Genomic DNA, 16155 nt, shown 5'->3' with positions numbered 1-16155 from the left:
TCTCAAAACACCTGCCAGATGATGCGGAGGAAAACTGCTGGACAGAGACGCCCTCAAAGAAAGGAAGCCATCTGTTCCTCCCTTCTGACACTGATAGAGTGTGTGTGTGCATGTACGTGTGTTTATATAAGCGCTTTTATCCATTCAGCTATTTTGTGTATTTCAGGCGCAGAATCTGGACTGATAACATAGGAAGGTAGACAGAGGATTGGACTGAAGATGCTGTCATCGCTGTTCACTGTGCTGCGGACCTTCACTGAGCTGTAAGAACTTCACTTTCATTTGTCAATGTTGTGATGCAGATGTATATCAAACACTGTATCACTGCAGCTACAAAGTGCAGTGTTTTTGGGTAAGAAATGGTTTTGAAAGATCTGCAAAATGTGTCAACCATTCACATTTTTCCAAGTCTCATGATAGTTTGTGTAAATTATTGAGTTCAGTTATTCCCTTTGCATAACTGGCATCTTTTACAGCTGTCTGTTCTTGAATTTCCCAGACCTTTTTAAATGATGTGAGAGCACAACCACAACAAAACTACGCCGTAACATTTGAGCTAACACTAAGCTAACTTAAATTGTTACTCCTATCTGAGGCCAAATCTTCAAGCAGAGGTGCAGTATGATCACATTATCCTGATCAAGGTGGGACAGACTGTATTTCCCAATCATTTATTTAAAAAAAGCTCAAAGGAAAGTCAAGAATAAGTCACGCCCATAATTCACCCAGGGTTTCTTTTTTTCTTGGCTCTATTTATGTTGGCTGGATAGGACAGTATCCAGAGTTAAAGGGAAAGAGAGGATGACATGCAGCAAAAGGCCGCAGGTTGTAATCGAATCTGCAGCCATGGGGTGCCCAACACGCAGGGTCTCATGGGATCATGGGCAGCATTGCAAGCGTTTTTTGAATGATGTGCTACATGTGGATTTGTCTTTATGACAACAATATCTTGACCTTAATATTTGCAAGGTAGCTAACCTAAAGCTACGTTAAAGCCGTTACAAGGAACTTTTAACTGGATGTGCAAAAGTCTCTCGTTTCTGCTGATGTCTGTGCGTGACCTACAACAGCAAATGAGACCATCCTTGTGAAGATAAGCTATTTCTATATAGTGTATATCCATACCTTTAGGAAACTGTCTCCAGGTCCGCACCAGGTCGCTTCCAGGATGAAGTGATTTACGGCACTCAGACGGCACACGTCATCTTACCTAGCTGCTTACATTTATAGTGACTCTTATAAATAGTTGCTATTCCTCCACCTCGACCCAACGTCCGCGGGGAGTTAAAATAGCAGCAATCATCGGGTAAAAGTTCTGTGAAAGCACTGGACTCACCAACAGTCAGCCACGTCTCAGTCACACGGAGACAATCCAATCTTCGGGAAGTCAGGAAATCCTTCAGGATAAACATTTTGTTCGCTAGAGATCTAGCATTTATCAGCCCAATCCTAGCAGGAGATTAGCCGGCGGGTCCATGGCGTTAGCTGTCCGGGAAGCCACACACAGAGGCCGCAGGTTGCGCAGATTCACCCCGCAGCAGCGGGACTGGAACACCTCATCTGGGCCGATGACAGGTACCAGCCAGGCGTCGACAGGGTCCAGCGAGAGCTGAGAAATAAAGAGGCGAGGCACCGCTCCATACTCAGTCCAAGAAGCCGTGGAAGTGCTCGCCAAACAGGCCTTCAGCCTTACCAGCCGACCGCAGCGTTCACCCCGGCGGCAGTGGCGCTTACGCCGGAGAGTTGAAGCTGGGGCGCAGCAGAGGTGAGCTGGGATCCCCAGTAGGAGCGGGGGCAAAGTTTTCCCATCTCGTTGTTTCATTCATCCCCAAAACAAACACATGCACGAGCCAGGTAAGCGTCTTTACCACAATACGCGCTAGGGCTCATGGGAAACGTAGGCTTCATTCCGGCAAAACACTACCGCTTTTGTCCACAGGGTCTCCAAAATCAACTCAAAATGAAAGTTCCTTGTAGGGGGTTTAACAGAGGGTTGACTACATAGTTAAAAACAAGCTCACAATGTATATGGAGATATTCAGTGTCTGGCTGCCACAAACAGTCTGTCTTTATTGTGATAGTGTCTGAGTATCAAACAGCTTAGGATCGACAGTAACTTAAGCAGCGGCAGTGACAACACCAGCACCTTTCTGAGAAGTTTATAGATTTTTAACTAGGAGCACTCAAAGTGGCTGCACAAAAACTTTGAGCAACCTGAAAAAGATGCTGGGTATAGCATTTTTTTCCTAGGTGGCCGCATGCACCTGCGTACGCTCTTTCTTAATTGGGAACAATTGAAAAAGACACTGAGTTCAGAAAAAAAACATATGTAGACTAGGGATGCACCGAATATTCGGTAACCGAATATATTCGGCCGAATATTGAAAAAACAACAACACACATTCGGTATTCGGTGGAATAAGTTAAAAGCAAGGCCGAATAATAGTGGCGTGTTTTGATAACGCAATCAAACAGCGTGCCGTGACGGGTGGAGTAAAATGTCGGCAGTGTGGCGATCTGCCCGTCACGGCACTCGCATTTGCGACTAAAAATAGTTTTGAGCGAGCAAAATAGGCTTAAATCATTCAGCACGCTGTGTGAGCAGTCTACAGATTTCAACCAGCAGCAGAAACGAAAGGCGAATCCCACCGATTGTGGGTTGAACGGGGGTCACAGACACAGACAGTTATGTATTCCTGTCAAATACGGCGGCCATCGGCTTACCACGACAGACAAGTCGGCTCCAATAATATCCTCTTCTTGGCGTGTGGACTGCCCAGAAGTACCTGAACAGCCGAGCCAGCCGAACACAGGTATGTGACGTGTCAGAAGAGAAACGAGTCGTTCACGGCCCACAAACCTCACTGCACTTTAGGGACTGTTCTTTACTTATGAAGGGACTGTCAGGGGAGGAGGGTGGCTGGTTGATTCTTATTTCATTTATTTATTTTATTTTGATCCCCCTATGTTAATCACTTATTGATGTTGTTTTTGAACTATGAATAAGTCAATAAGTAATTTATTCCATTGAAATATCATTGATGTATTATAGAAAAGTGATTTATCTTTTCATAAATGACAAAAGGCACATCTGCCTCATTTTCGCTGTGGTATCCTGATACTACTCAGAACCATGGTATTTTCATTGGTATCGTACAGTGGACCCCAATTTTGGTACCGTGACAACACTAATCTGGAGGGGGTTCATCTGCAAAAACTAATGAAAAACTAAACAATGATATTCGGTATTCGGCCAATTGTTTAATAATATTCGGCTTCGGCTTCGGCTTCGGCCACAAATTTTCATTTCGGTGCATCCCTAATGTAGACACTGGCCCTGACAAATGTTTTCATGAGTTTGTGCTTTTTGGATCACAGTTTTGTCATCAGCCCAATGCATACTGCTGCTTTGGCAGTATGACTAATAATGCTGCGATTAACCCAAATGTTTGTGCAGTGCTCTTCATTCTGTTTTTTTCTTTGTCACTATTTTTCCACATAATCTCAGTCTACATGGTCTAAAACCATCATGATAAAAATAGCCATCACTTGCATCACTAAAGCATTTTCCCTCCCCACCACATGGGGGCACACTTTGTTGCTCCACCCCACTAACATCTGTCTCCAGTCTCGGGGTGATTACAGCACTTAATTGCAGCAATTTATCATCAGATCCCGAGGCGGTGTCCCAAGGGGACTCAGGTTAGAAAGAGAGAGAGGAAAATGAAAAGGCAAACACTTGTACATGCGCTGGGACTGCTGAGGCAGAGAGCTGGTCATAAAGCACTAATGGATGCCAGGCTGCTGAGAGAGCACAGGCCTCTGAGAGACACCTCATCATCAGCAACAGCAGCACTGATGTCTCAGCAGCACAGCCTGTACTGTTTAACAGGTGCCACAACCTCGGAGTCAGACAGAAAAAACAAATGGGACAGATGGTATAAAGAGAGGCAGCGCTGGGTGTTTTTATGTAATATTAGAGGGAAGGTGGGGAGCAGCAAGGGATGATTTGTTGTTGGGAACTTTACATTGGCAGTGGCTGAGGTTGAAATAATGTGCTGTTGGTTTCTGCTGCTGGAGGTGATTTGTTTTCACTTTGTGAGGAAATGGCAATGCTCATTTTTTTCTCCCGATTTTTTGTGTTATTCATGTGGGCCAGCAGTCAGAGAGGAAAATCCGGAAAAACTCGATGATGCATGCAAGCACTAGTGAGGAAGAGGGCAGCATGGACAGCAGCATCACACAGATATGCAGATCAGACTTCAGGGGAGCGCTGTGAAGGACAGAGGTGATAAATGATGAAGGGCATCAGGAACACCTGCTTCAGATGTGCTGAGATGATTCAGGCTGAATCACTTGGGAAAGACTCAAGTAGGGCAGAAGATAATTGTAGGTCAAAATGTACTTTGGGAGAAGAACATCTTGGATGTGTACATGTGCACAGGTGTTTGAGTATGGTTCATTTGTCATCTGTGGCCTCTACGTGTGTGGAGTGTTGGGCATTTACAGAGTGTTTTGGCTGTTAAATAAAGTGTATCTTTTAGATGAGTAGATCTAAACATTTGCAAATGTTTATTTTATTTTTATATGATATGGTAAGTAAATTTGATCTGCACTATAAAGTAGAGTGCAGACTAAAATTTGCATTTTTACTTTTGTCATCTATCTACTTTCAGTCTTCTTTTTTTGTAGCCTGGTTGCAGACCTCTGAATCACCAACCCAATCACCAGAATAAGTCTTGCATAGTAAGTGTCTGCAAACCATAAATGTAACATTTATGTTGAAACTTAAAGGTATACAATGTTAATGATTAATGTCTATGCAATCTATAGACTCACACAGAAGTAATCCCTCTTAGTCATCATTTATGACCAGCTACAAGTGTGTGGTGGTGTATTTTTCTGCAGACTCTGCCCTCTGCATGTATTTTCTTGTTTTCTTCCAATATTCAGTGTTCAGGACATTTATAGGTGTGTCCCCCCTCCTCCCACGCTCAGTTGAGGCTGGGGCTTTGTAAAAAGATAGCAAGGCTCCAGGCTGTAAGCAGCAGTCATCCAAGAGACACAATGCAGAAAAAAACACAAATATAGTGCCACACGAGAGTGAATTTGGTACCTTTTTCTTCTCTGTAGTAACAGGGGTGACGTAGTAGACTAAAACGCAATCCTGCTCCTCCTGTGCTCTTTTCCAATCACATAGAGTTAATCATCTGTTTCTGTCTGCTTGTGTGTGTATGCATGTATATGTACGTGTCCATTCTCGGAACCAATCGGCTGTATTCGGCGTCTGACTTCTGGCAGATGGCGATACAGCCTCTGGGGGCAGACCCCTGATTTTTTGGCATTCCGGTTTGATTTAGGCGGAGGAGGCGAATTTCCATTTTCGACTTCCGTTTATATATAAGTAAATATGCTGAACCATTGCGATGGATTCAGAGTTTGCAGTGACCCCAATTATGTTCCGCCTCGTTAGTTCACTGCACAGACCGTTTAACCTGGCAACAACTGCAGCCGGCTCAAACATGATTGGTCAATATCACGCGGACTACAAACAGCCTACAACCGGAAACCAGGGCTCTTCTGCTCTTCTTCCAGAGGCAAGATCTCCGGGGCTTGCCTACAGACTCTATATTCACTGAATGTACAGTAGAGTCTGTATATAGAGACTAGTACGTGTCTGCTCAACCAGCAGTGATACTATATTACTCAAATAATATATAGAGAAAACAGATCAGATGCTGAAACTTCTGTGGCAGATCAGCACCACAGCGATAGCTTTGCCTCGCTCAAAGCTGATGTTGCTGGCTTCCTGGTTTCGGGGCCTTCCTGTGTGAAGTTAAACCCCGCAGCTTGGCAAAGCTCCATTGCTGGCCCTGGAGCTTTGTGGCTCATTTCCAGGCTTTGGGGCACTTCCACCTCTTGTCTAAACTCTGCACTCTCACCCTGATAAAGTTTCCAGTATCAGCATTTGACACAGATGGATTTAACTTGAACCTGTACTTGGTAGTACAGACACAATTTGGTCAGTACCTAACCCTGTTAGTCATAAACCAAATTATTGGACAAATTAGAATTATGTGCTGATGATGGATGAAAAGATAAGGCATCACCAACATTATACAGCTTCATCTTGAGGGGAATGTGAATGTGTGTACCAAATGTCATGGCAATCCATCCAGCGCTTGTTGGGATCATCTAGATTAAAGTGGCGGATGGACTGAGACTTAGAGTTATGCTGCTAGCATAGCTAAAAATGCACAATACATTCAGATGCAGCAACAACACATTTCAGATGATGACCATGCTTTTTAATCACACTGCTAATGATTAATATCTGACATGGCTCAGGTACCCCTCCCTCAGCTTCCACTGCACCAGTCTTACAGCATTTAAACCACTGTTTTATTTGTTGACTGACCTCACGCTGACTCTCGCTTCTACGAGCCCATCTTTTATAGCGTGTAAAGGTCTAACCTGTGGCGCTGCCTATTAGACGACACAAACACGAGCTGAGTCTGATGTAATACCACCAGCTAGACTGGAGTCAGCACTCTTTTTGTATATGCAGCTTGAAATCCTGAGCCAAGCATTTTGCACACAATCTCTGAGCATATTCATAGCAATCTACACAGTCTCGCTTCAAAGCTGAACAGAAAGACAGTTGTACTCAGTAGTGATCCCATATCTCATGACACTCCAGCTTGGTGTTCTAGGAGCTGTCAGCTACCAGTGTTGAGGGGCAGTGTTCTCACATTGCCTTGTCTGAAACACAAAACAGTCTCAAATCAAGAGCCCTTGACACGAGATATGGTAAGCAGGATTGTAGCTGTTGCTTCGTGTGCAGGTGTCTGGTGCTGTAAGCGTGTAATCAGTGCTCAGGGGGGTTATGTCTGAAGTAGACTAATCAGAGGGAAGATAGGGCTTCTAACAGCAGGTGTAAATCAGCAATGATTATCTCTCTGTCTCTTTCTCCTCTCTTTCTCTCGATGTTCCTCTTTTGGCATGAATGAGCTCATCATTGAGCAGAACAATGCTAATGGCCTGTGCCCTTTAACCACGCTGCCCTCCCTGGGCTCTGGCTTTGTCTGGCTTCTTTGCTCTCAGCTTCTTAGCTCTCAGCTTCGTATGTACATCCTGCATCTTCAAACCAGTCCCTCTTTCTTTCATGTCTCATCAGCCTGTCCGATTTAATGAAGCAGATAGATCTAACAGATACATGAAGGGTTAGGTTGTTAGACATTTAGCAGTATAGCTTGATTGGAGTGTCAAACAAAAGGATCAGAGCAAGATTGTATTTATCTTTTATTTCAGCTCCTGGTTTTACAGACTGATTTTCTGCACTCATGTCTACCCTCTACTGTAAAATGGTTTCTTCTGCAAAGGAGAAAAAGCATTGATTTTAAGCAGAAGGACAAAAAGAGTGACTTTGACTCTTGAAGCCGATGGTGGGAGGTGAGAAAGGCTGTTCGAAGTGCTGTGCCAACATTACACCTCTCAGTTTGCCACCAGGTTCAAGGAAAGTGTTTGGAAATCAGAGCAGTAGTTCAGATGCACCGTGTGATTTGTGTTTGTGTAGAAAAGTCGTGGTATCCTGTCTTGCAGGGCAAAATTGAGTATTGGCAACCTTTCCACAGGAGAGGGTGAAGGGAGAGTTGTTGAGATTGTATTACATTTTCTATCACCGAGGGTCTCACCAGGCCGGTGGCAGTTGCAATTGCCCTCATTTGCAATCCTCTCACCTGTAACAAACTGCCAGTTTGGTCACCTATTTGAGTGAAGCAATGCTCACCAGGGTGAGATTGTGAAGGCAAGAAGTAGGAGATCAGCATCTGGTCAGATGGAGGAGGAACCAGAAGGGCAAAGTCGCACTTACGGACAGAGAAGCTTCTGGAAACAGGTCTATACTTATATTAATGGTAACACTAGCACAGGTATACCTGATATATTTGGAGATAGTAACAGTGCTGAAATGAGGTCCGTATAAACTGCACAGCCAGCAGGACGGGATCATGGGCAGCATGGGTGTGACATTTTGGCACTGTATTATGCATGCCACCCACCGGGATTGAACAAGTAGGAGGTAGCAGTTAGCAGCTAACTCAAAGAGGAATAACAGTGGCTGAAAATGTCCGCAAATTGGGAAAACAGTGAGGTCCCAGAGCTCCTTACCCTCCAGGGAGAGGACAAGATCAGCCAACATGTAACAGGGCCAGTCATTGATTATCTTTGACATGTTATGCCGAGGCGGCGGAGCCCCGGGGGTGGATGAGATTCGTCCCGGATATCTCAAGGCTCTGGATGTTGTAGGGCTGTCTTGGTTGACACGCCTCTGCAACATTGCGTGGACATCGGGGGCAGTGCCTCTGGAGTGGCAGACCGGGGTCGTGGTCCCCATTTTCAAGAAAGGGGACCAGAGGGTGTGTTCCAACTACAGGGGGATCACACTCCTCAGCCTACCCGGTAAGGTCTACTCCAGGGTGCTGGAGAAGAGGGTCTGGTCGATAGTTGAACCTCGGATCGAGGAGGAGCAATGTGGTTTTCGTCCCGGACGCGGAACCGTGGACCAGCTCTTCACCCTCGCCAGGGTGCTGGAGGGGGCATGGGAGTTCGCCCAACCAGTCCACATGTGTTTTGTGGATTTGGAGAAGGCTTACGACCGTGTCCCCAGGGGCATCCTGTGGGGGGTGCTCCGGAGTATGGGGTGGGTGGCCCCTTGCTAAGGGCCATCCAGTCCCTGTACCGAAGGAGCATGAGTCTGGTTCGCGTGGCTGGCAGTAAGTCGGACCTGTTCCCGGTGAGGTTGGACTCCGCCAGGGCTGCCCTTTGTCACCGGTTCTGTTCATAACTTTTATGGACAGAATTTCTAGGCGCAGCCGAGTGGTGGAGGGTGTCAGGTTCGGTGATGGGAGAATCTCGTACTGCTTTTTGCGGATGACGTGGTCCTCCTAGCTCCATCGAACAGTGACCTCCAGCTCTCACTGGGGCGGTTCGCAGCCGAGTGTGAAGCGGCTGGGATGAGAATCAGCACCTCCAAGTCCGAGGCCATGGTCCTCAGCCGGAAAAGGGTGGATTGCCCACTCCAGGTCAGGGGGGAGGTCCTTCCTCAGGTGGAGGAGTTTAAGTATCTCGGGATCTTGTTCACGAGTGAGGGTAGGATGGAGCGGGAGATTGACAGGCGGATTGGGGCAGCGCCAGCAGTGATGCGGGCGCTTAACCGGTCCGTTGTGGTGAAAAGGAGCTTGGCCAGAAAGCAAAGCTCTCGATTTACGGTCGATCTGCCAACCCTCACCTATGGTCACGAGCTCTGGGTAGTGACCGAAAGAATGAGATCGCGAATACAAGCGGCCGAAATGAGTTTCCTCCACAGGGTGGCTGGGCTCAGCCTTAGGGATAGGGTGAGGAGCTCAGACATTCGGGAGGGACTCGGAGTAGAGCCGCTGCTCCTCCACATCGAGAGGAGCCAGTTGAGGTGGTTCGGACATCTGGTAAGGATGCCTTCCGGACGCCTCCCTTGGGAGGTGTTTCGGGCACGCCCAACCGGGAGGAGACCTCGGGGCCGCCCCAGGACACGCTGGAGGGACTACATCACCCGGCTGGCCTGGGAACGCCTCGGGGTTCCCGCGGAAGAGCTGATGGAAGTGGCTGGGGAGAGGACTGTCTGGGCTTCCTTGCTGAGCCTGCTGCCCCCGCGACCCGGACCCGGATAAGCGGAGGACGATGACGACGACGACGACGACGACGACGATGTTATGCCATTGTTACTGTTCAGAAAGTGCTGCCCAACTTGTATGTTGCATGTCACACTAGAGGCTGACACTGTTGTGTCACACATCACACCCGTCACACCTTTTATGCTTTCGCAATGTCGGCATGCTGTCTAAAATCACACACTGGAGCAGCAAGAAGGGACTTTGTAGCAGCCCTGCAGTGAGAGGGCTACAGTGTCACATTGTGCTGCCATTTTTTTCCCGTGTCATTTTTTTGTTAAAATCTGGATTTTTTGTTTTAAAATGAGCCAAAGTTTTCTTTGCTTTGGAAAAAGCTTTGCCGTAAATATTTAAAATAATAAAACTGCTAGAAATAGACACCACACTGGCCACTTTGTGAGGCTGAACTTGGGGCAAGGTGCTTCATTAGCCAATCAAATACACTCTTTAAAGAGCATGTCGTATTTCTACTGTTTAACTCACGATTGTCGTGGCCAAAGATAAGATAATTTCTGCTGTGATGATGAATTTTAAAATCCTGTCTTAGAGGATAAAGGGAAGGAAAAAAGCCTGGATACTTCCCTGCAAAGCTCCAGGTATGTTCCAATGGCTTCAGCTGATGTCTCAACGTACCATCTGATCAAGCTATTAACTCATTGGCATCACACATACAGCACCAAAGTGACTGTCAACAGGCTCTTAATTCAGTGGTTGAATGATAAATAGAAGTGCACCAATAAATGTGCATGATTCGAAGAAGGTGGCCCTACACAAAGTAGTAAGCTAGTGTGCAGGGATGTTTATGTGTTGCTTGGCAACAGTCCAGTCCCAGCTCAGCTGCATAACTATTTGTGTTGGGGGAGCCAAATAAATCATTAAATAAACAAGCAAATCATAATCTGTTGTCACTTTTTGCTGTTAACTTATAAATGGCGCTTTAGTTATCTTCTGCACTTGGTCTGCATCATCCTGCCTACGAACGAATCACAGCTGTGCAATAGCACTCCCTGTTGCTGTAATATTGATGATGTAGTGTTGCTTGAATAAACCTCTGTGCAGTGTTTTGCCCTTCAGCTTTTAGATTCACTGATCCGTTACTCAAGCTCTCTCACTGGTTCCTGAGGCAACATGTCCCTACCAACACAGTTTCTGTGTAACATGTTAACAATAACAATATTGACATACTAATGTGTAGCAATAATAATAATGTTGATCGTGATCACCATTTTAGCAAGCTAGCATGTTTAAGCATATTAGTGCAGTTGAGGCTGATTCGGTCATCAACCAAAATGTTGGACATATCCAAACTTTGACTCAGTGATGACACTAGATGAAACCTTACAGAGTCACCTACGTAATTATAATTCATTCTGCTGGGGACGTCAGTGTCAATCATGCCAATCCATCCAAGAGTTGTTGAAATATTTCACTAAAAACCTTAATGTGCACCGCATGGTGGCGCTGGAGAAAAAGCACAGGCATCACCAGAGTCACTGTGATACATCTTCAGGGGAACATGAATACCTGTACAAACAGTGGTCTATTGTACTGGTACAGTGTCAGATATGGCAGGACACAAACAGCATTAGCATAAGAAGGACTGTGTGCTGAGCAGCAGCAGCGCAGGACAGGCTTTCCACATGGAGGAGCAGGAATAATGAGAAGCAGGAGTGACGGTCATTAGAGGATCTTTTTCACACTGGTGGCTGAAACACTGCATCAGAGTTTGTTTAGAAATGTGTGTGTGGGGTGAAAGGGGAATAAGCAGGGGACAGAGTTGGTGTTTTATAGTGCCGTGAGTTTATTAGGTTAATTGAGTGATTATAGTGCTGTTCTGAAACACTTAAGTTTGTTCCTCCCCTGCTCCCGTTAACTGTTTCTTAACCTGTTATTGATCAGAGTTTCTAAGGTTTGATGTAATCTGTGTTTCAGGCCCTACTGGTGATACAATGAGGCTTTTGACAAGGAGAGCAGGGAGGAACATATGTACTTGTATGTACAAATATGGGCATACCGCACATGCTGTAAAGTTAATTTGTGCTGTCATGCATGAGCAACGCAAAGCGAATATAAGGACACACTACATAAACATATAGAGGCCCACACACAGCGACACACAGACCAGAATGCCTCAGCAGATGCTGTGTGGTTGTAGGGATCAGATGGACACTGTTGTATCTGTACTGAAGGAGACAACGTTGTGGTTGTAGACAGTAGGATGCCTGATTAAATCTGGCTTGAGCCATCTGTCCTAGCATCTCTCTGCACACAGACTGGCTCTGAGGCCACTCTGCACACGGTTATGTGGACATTTTGTTTATACAACTGTAGAGCTCTCTGAAAAAAGTAGTGTCAACAAAGTCTGAGGTTTTAGTTTGATCAAACAAAGTAGTGTCGCTGCAGCTGAAGAGTTAGATGATAGATTGATACGCCTGAGAGGTCTGAATAAAACATACATGGATATGAAGCTGCACTGAGGAGACAGTTTGTTTATCTGAGTATAAAGACTGAAGGCAGTGTTAAACAGCTAGTGTGGCTTTGTCCAAAATAAAAATTATAGTCTGCGTGTACTTCTAAAGATCACTAATAAACATGTTGTATCTTGTTTCTTTCATCTGGCCGTTGCTGTGTCTTGTTGTCACAGTGAGGTTGCCAGGTAAACAGCAGAGACTCAAATTACTGCTCCCAACAAAGAAATGGTCTCAGTTCATCTCTATATTCAGTCTCTTGCTCTATCTCTATGCTTCACCACATTGTTGTAGCGCAGGATATAAAAAAAGTAACAACATGCTAGCGTTAGCCCAAGCTGTGTTTACACGACGAGCAACGAAGCAACAGCATGGCAGCTACATATTTGCCAAATCATTGTTGAAGTGCAGCAGGAAAGATTGTCAGGAAAACCATAGTGAATGTGCCTATTTGGCGATTGTTTGGTTAAATCAAAGGGAAACTGAGAGCCAAACGACGTGAACAAAGTGATCTGTAAGCTGTGTGACAAACAAATTAAGATTAAAGATGGAAACACCACAAATCTCCGCTCCCATCTTAAAACTCAGAATATGCAATACTGCCACCGACTCCATCCACAAAGAGCACAAACTCTGGTGCGATTTGTTTGTGGTGAGAACGTGTTCCGACCTGGATCCAAACCAACTGCAGTCACATGACACATTGTTTGGGTTAAACATGAGCATGTTACAGTCCTGGAGGATTATTAATGTGCACCTCCTCCTGTACTGCCTTAATATGCACATTCAGCACATCCAATGCATCAAAACATTGTTTTCTAGTTGGAGCCGCACCTCGTTTTCAAACTGTATGGTTTGACTAAAATGAACAATGACAGCAATATAGTCCACGATGAGCAGCGCTAAAATCAACCTGCGTAGTTGTCCCTCCATTGTGACATTAGAAAGTGTCACATTTATCTTGCAAGTGTACTCTTCTTCAACGTTTTGTTTACTTCCTGGATTTTTCCCACATGGACATTCTGACCAGTCAAGAGCAGCTTTCTTGCTCAAGGCATTTGATCTGGTCCGCTTGTAAATGCTGCCGTGAGAACACGAACCAACTCTAGGCAATTATGCGACTTTGTGACAAAATTAGTCCCTGATTCAGACCAAAGCAAGATAACTCTAGGGCTGAAAGCACCCTAAGTCCATAGACCTGCCATTTTTATAGTTTTTGTACAGATGAGTTATAATGTGTTAAGTTCTAAGGTGCTGGTGGGTGTATGTTTTTTCACCTTTGAACGGCCAACCAAGCTGTTTCCCTTTGCTTTTAGACTTTGTGCTAAGCTAAGCTAATCAGCTGGTGGGGTGTAACTTCATTTTTAGCACACAGACATAAGAGTGGTACCAAAGTTTTTATTTCTCTGCAAGAAAAACACAGGTATTACTAATGACATTAACAATGACTCTGTTCTATTCACGTGTCCCAGTAAATCAGGACAATGTAACTGTGAGTCAGCATGCACAATACCAGAACCCTGAAACTGAAGCAGCTAAATGGAATTGAGCCAGCGTTATCTGAATCATTTACACCAGTGTTTTTATCCTACTTTGACGTGTGAAAAAAACCTTCGTTGATAATTTAGACATAAAGACCTGGCGTGGTAAGAGAATTACAATAATGGTCCTTCCACTTGTTTTTATAGTAAAAGCTTAAAAATGGTTTTAACAAAGTCACAGAAAAAAAGGAACCTTGCAGTGAAGGCCTCGAGCCAGTTTAGTGAAACTACAGCTCGGAAAGTGCCAGCTCAGTGCAGCGGTTGACTGAGACAAACTGTTAGCTTACAGCCAACTCCCACAGTCGTCTCTTTCATGACCTTTCAAATGATTGCTGATTAGGAGCACTCAGTCGCCTCCAGCGAGGAGAAAAAGGAAGCAGGGAGAGCAGAAGAGAGGTGGAGGAGGGCCATCCTATCTAAACAACAGTGTGTGTACAGTGAGTATTTTCATTCAGTGCTTGCAGTCTTTCCACTGGGCTGATCACACACTCTGCTGATAGAAAAGCATCAGTCACTCCGTTAAGTTGTTTTTTCAGCAAACACTGACTGCTTCACTGTCAGGGCTTTTCTCACTGCTGTATGACAAAAGATGGCCGCTTGTAAGAATTCTGCTGATTCAGCATGTTGAGGATCATTGCTTTATACTTTGTACAGCTGTCCATGGTACTGAAACAGAGAGGGAAGAGATCCATAGACAGACAGACAGCACCATGGATTAATCAATACACAGCTCAGTTATTAGATATTATGGATATTTTTGGATGCATTTGCTCATCCCTCCCTCAAATCGCCTATCATTCACTGTGCCCAATAACAGCAAAATCTCACCATGTCTCAACCCAAGATTGAAGCAGAATTTTATAAGTCCTGTGGATGAGCCATGTTCCTCAATTTAGGGTGCTTTCAGACCTAGAGTTGTCTTGCTTTGGTCTGAATCAGGGACTAATTTTGTCACAAAGTTGTATAATTGTCTAGAGTTGGTTCGTGTTCTCACGGCAGCATTCACAAGCAGACCAGATAAAATGCCTGCGTGAGAAAGCTGCTCTTGATTGGTCAGAATTTCCATGTGGGAAAAATCCAGGAAGTAAACAAAACGTTGAAGAAGAGTACACTTGCAAGATAAATGTGACACTTTCTAATGTCACAATGGAGGGACAACTACGCAGGTTGATTTTAGCGCTGCTCATCGTGGACTATATTGGTGTCATTGTTCATTTTAGTCAAACCATACAGTTTGAAAACGAGGCGCGGCTCCAACTAGAAAACAATGTTTTGATGCATTGGATGTGCTGAATGTGCATATTAAGGCAGTACAGGAGGAGGTGCACATTAATAATCCTCCAGGACTGTAACATGCTCATGTTTAACCCAAACAATGTGTCATGTGACTGCAGTTGGTTCAGATCGAGGTCGGAACACGTTCTCACCACAAACCGCACCAGAGTTTGTCTGTGCATCAAAACAACCAGACTGAGACCTTCTTGAAGAGTTGGGCCCAATCCCAATTCCTATCTTAACCCTCAGTCTCAAAAATCTGCGCTCCCGCGAAGTGCTAGTGCTGTCCAGATTCTCAGAGTGTTGAGTTGAGGGTCAAGAATAAGGGCTGTATGGCCCTCACTTTTAAGATTTTCCAGGACCACCTTTGGCAATTGGGCAAAAGTGCTATCCCAGAATCCTTTGTGTATCATCCGTCGAGCTCAGCCGATCCCAGCCGAGTACAGATGATTCAGTCAATGCAAGATGGCAGCGACAAACGCAAGGAAGCAGAGTTATCAGTGTGAGTATTTTCCTCGTTAATAGTTGTTTTAAAATTATGATATTGCATTATCTTAGTTTAATGTCATTTTATGGACTATAGACCTCTTTGTAGCGTAATACATATTTTTGGTCGTGGGTGACGGCTTGCCTGCCCCGCCGCATGTAACCCCAGTTCTCTGATAACTGAGTATGCTGTCATTCAGTTACAAAAAGTAATTTTTTTTAGTGTTAATGTAGTATTAGTTTGTATTGTAGTAATATACGTGAAATGTTTGCATCGACATTTTTGTAAGATGACCAGACGGTGTCATCTCCTGTAGCCGTGGAGTCTGCAGCTGGTAACGTTACAGTTGCAGGTTAACGTTAGTGATCGTATTATCTGGTGACTTTCCGCTGAATAAGTTACGTCAGTCGTTGTGGTCCAGGTTATTTGGTTGAATATCAATTTATAACCCAAAGAGTGAAACGCTGACGTGGATGAATGTCACCAGATAACACTTGTGTGACTGTGTAAACAGCCTCACCAGTTCTGCTGGATGTTGACTACAGTATTCATTGTGATAATACTTGCAATACTGCATGAAACTAAACTTAACGAATATTTGACAGGTAGCCCAAAAAAAAAAAAAAAAATAATAATAGAAAGTAATGTTGTTATCTCTGTTCCATTTCAGGGCCATC

General features: G+C 44.8%; 1 protein-coding gene across 2 annotated transcripts in view; it reads left to right on the top strand.

The window, feature by feature from the left end:
* The window catches only part of LOC125888536 (SPHK1 interactor, AKAP domain containing), a 208422-nt gene that overhangs the window by 122999 nt on the left and 69268 nt on the right, over positions 1-16155 (top strand). For both annotated transcript variants that reach the window (XM_049575929.1, XM_049575927.1), the window contains one exon: positions 167-263. In XM_049575929.1, the coding sequence (XP_049431886.1) occupies positions 220-263 (44 nt within the window). In that variant the 5' untranslated portion in view covers positions 167-219. The remainder of the gene's footprint in view (positions 1-166; positions 264-16155) is intronic.

Source organism: Epinephelus fuscoguttatus, linkage group LG5 (assembly GCF_011397635.1).
Source record: "Epinephelus fuscoguttatus linkage group LG5, E.fuscoguttatus.final_Chr_v1".
Lineage (NCBI taxonomy): Eukaryota > Metazoa > Chordata > Actinopteri > Perciformes > Serranidae > Epinephelus > Epinephelus fuscoguttatus.
Note: the sequence above shows the minus strand (reverse complement) of the source record. Positions and strands in the feature narration are given on the sequence as shown.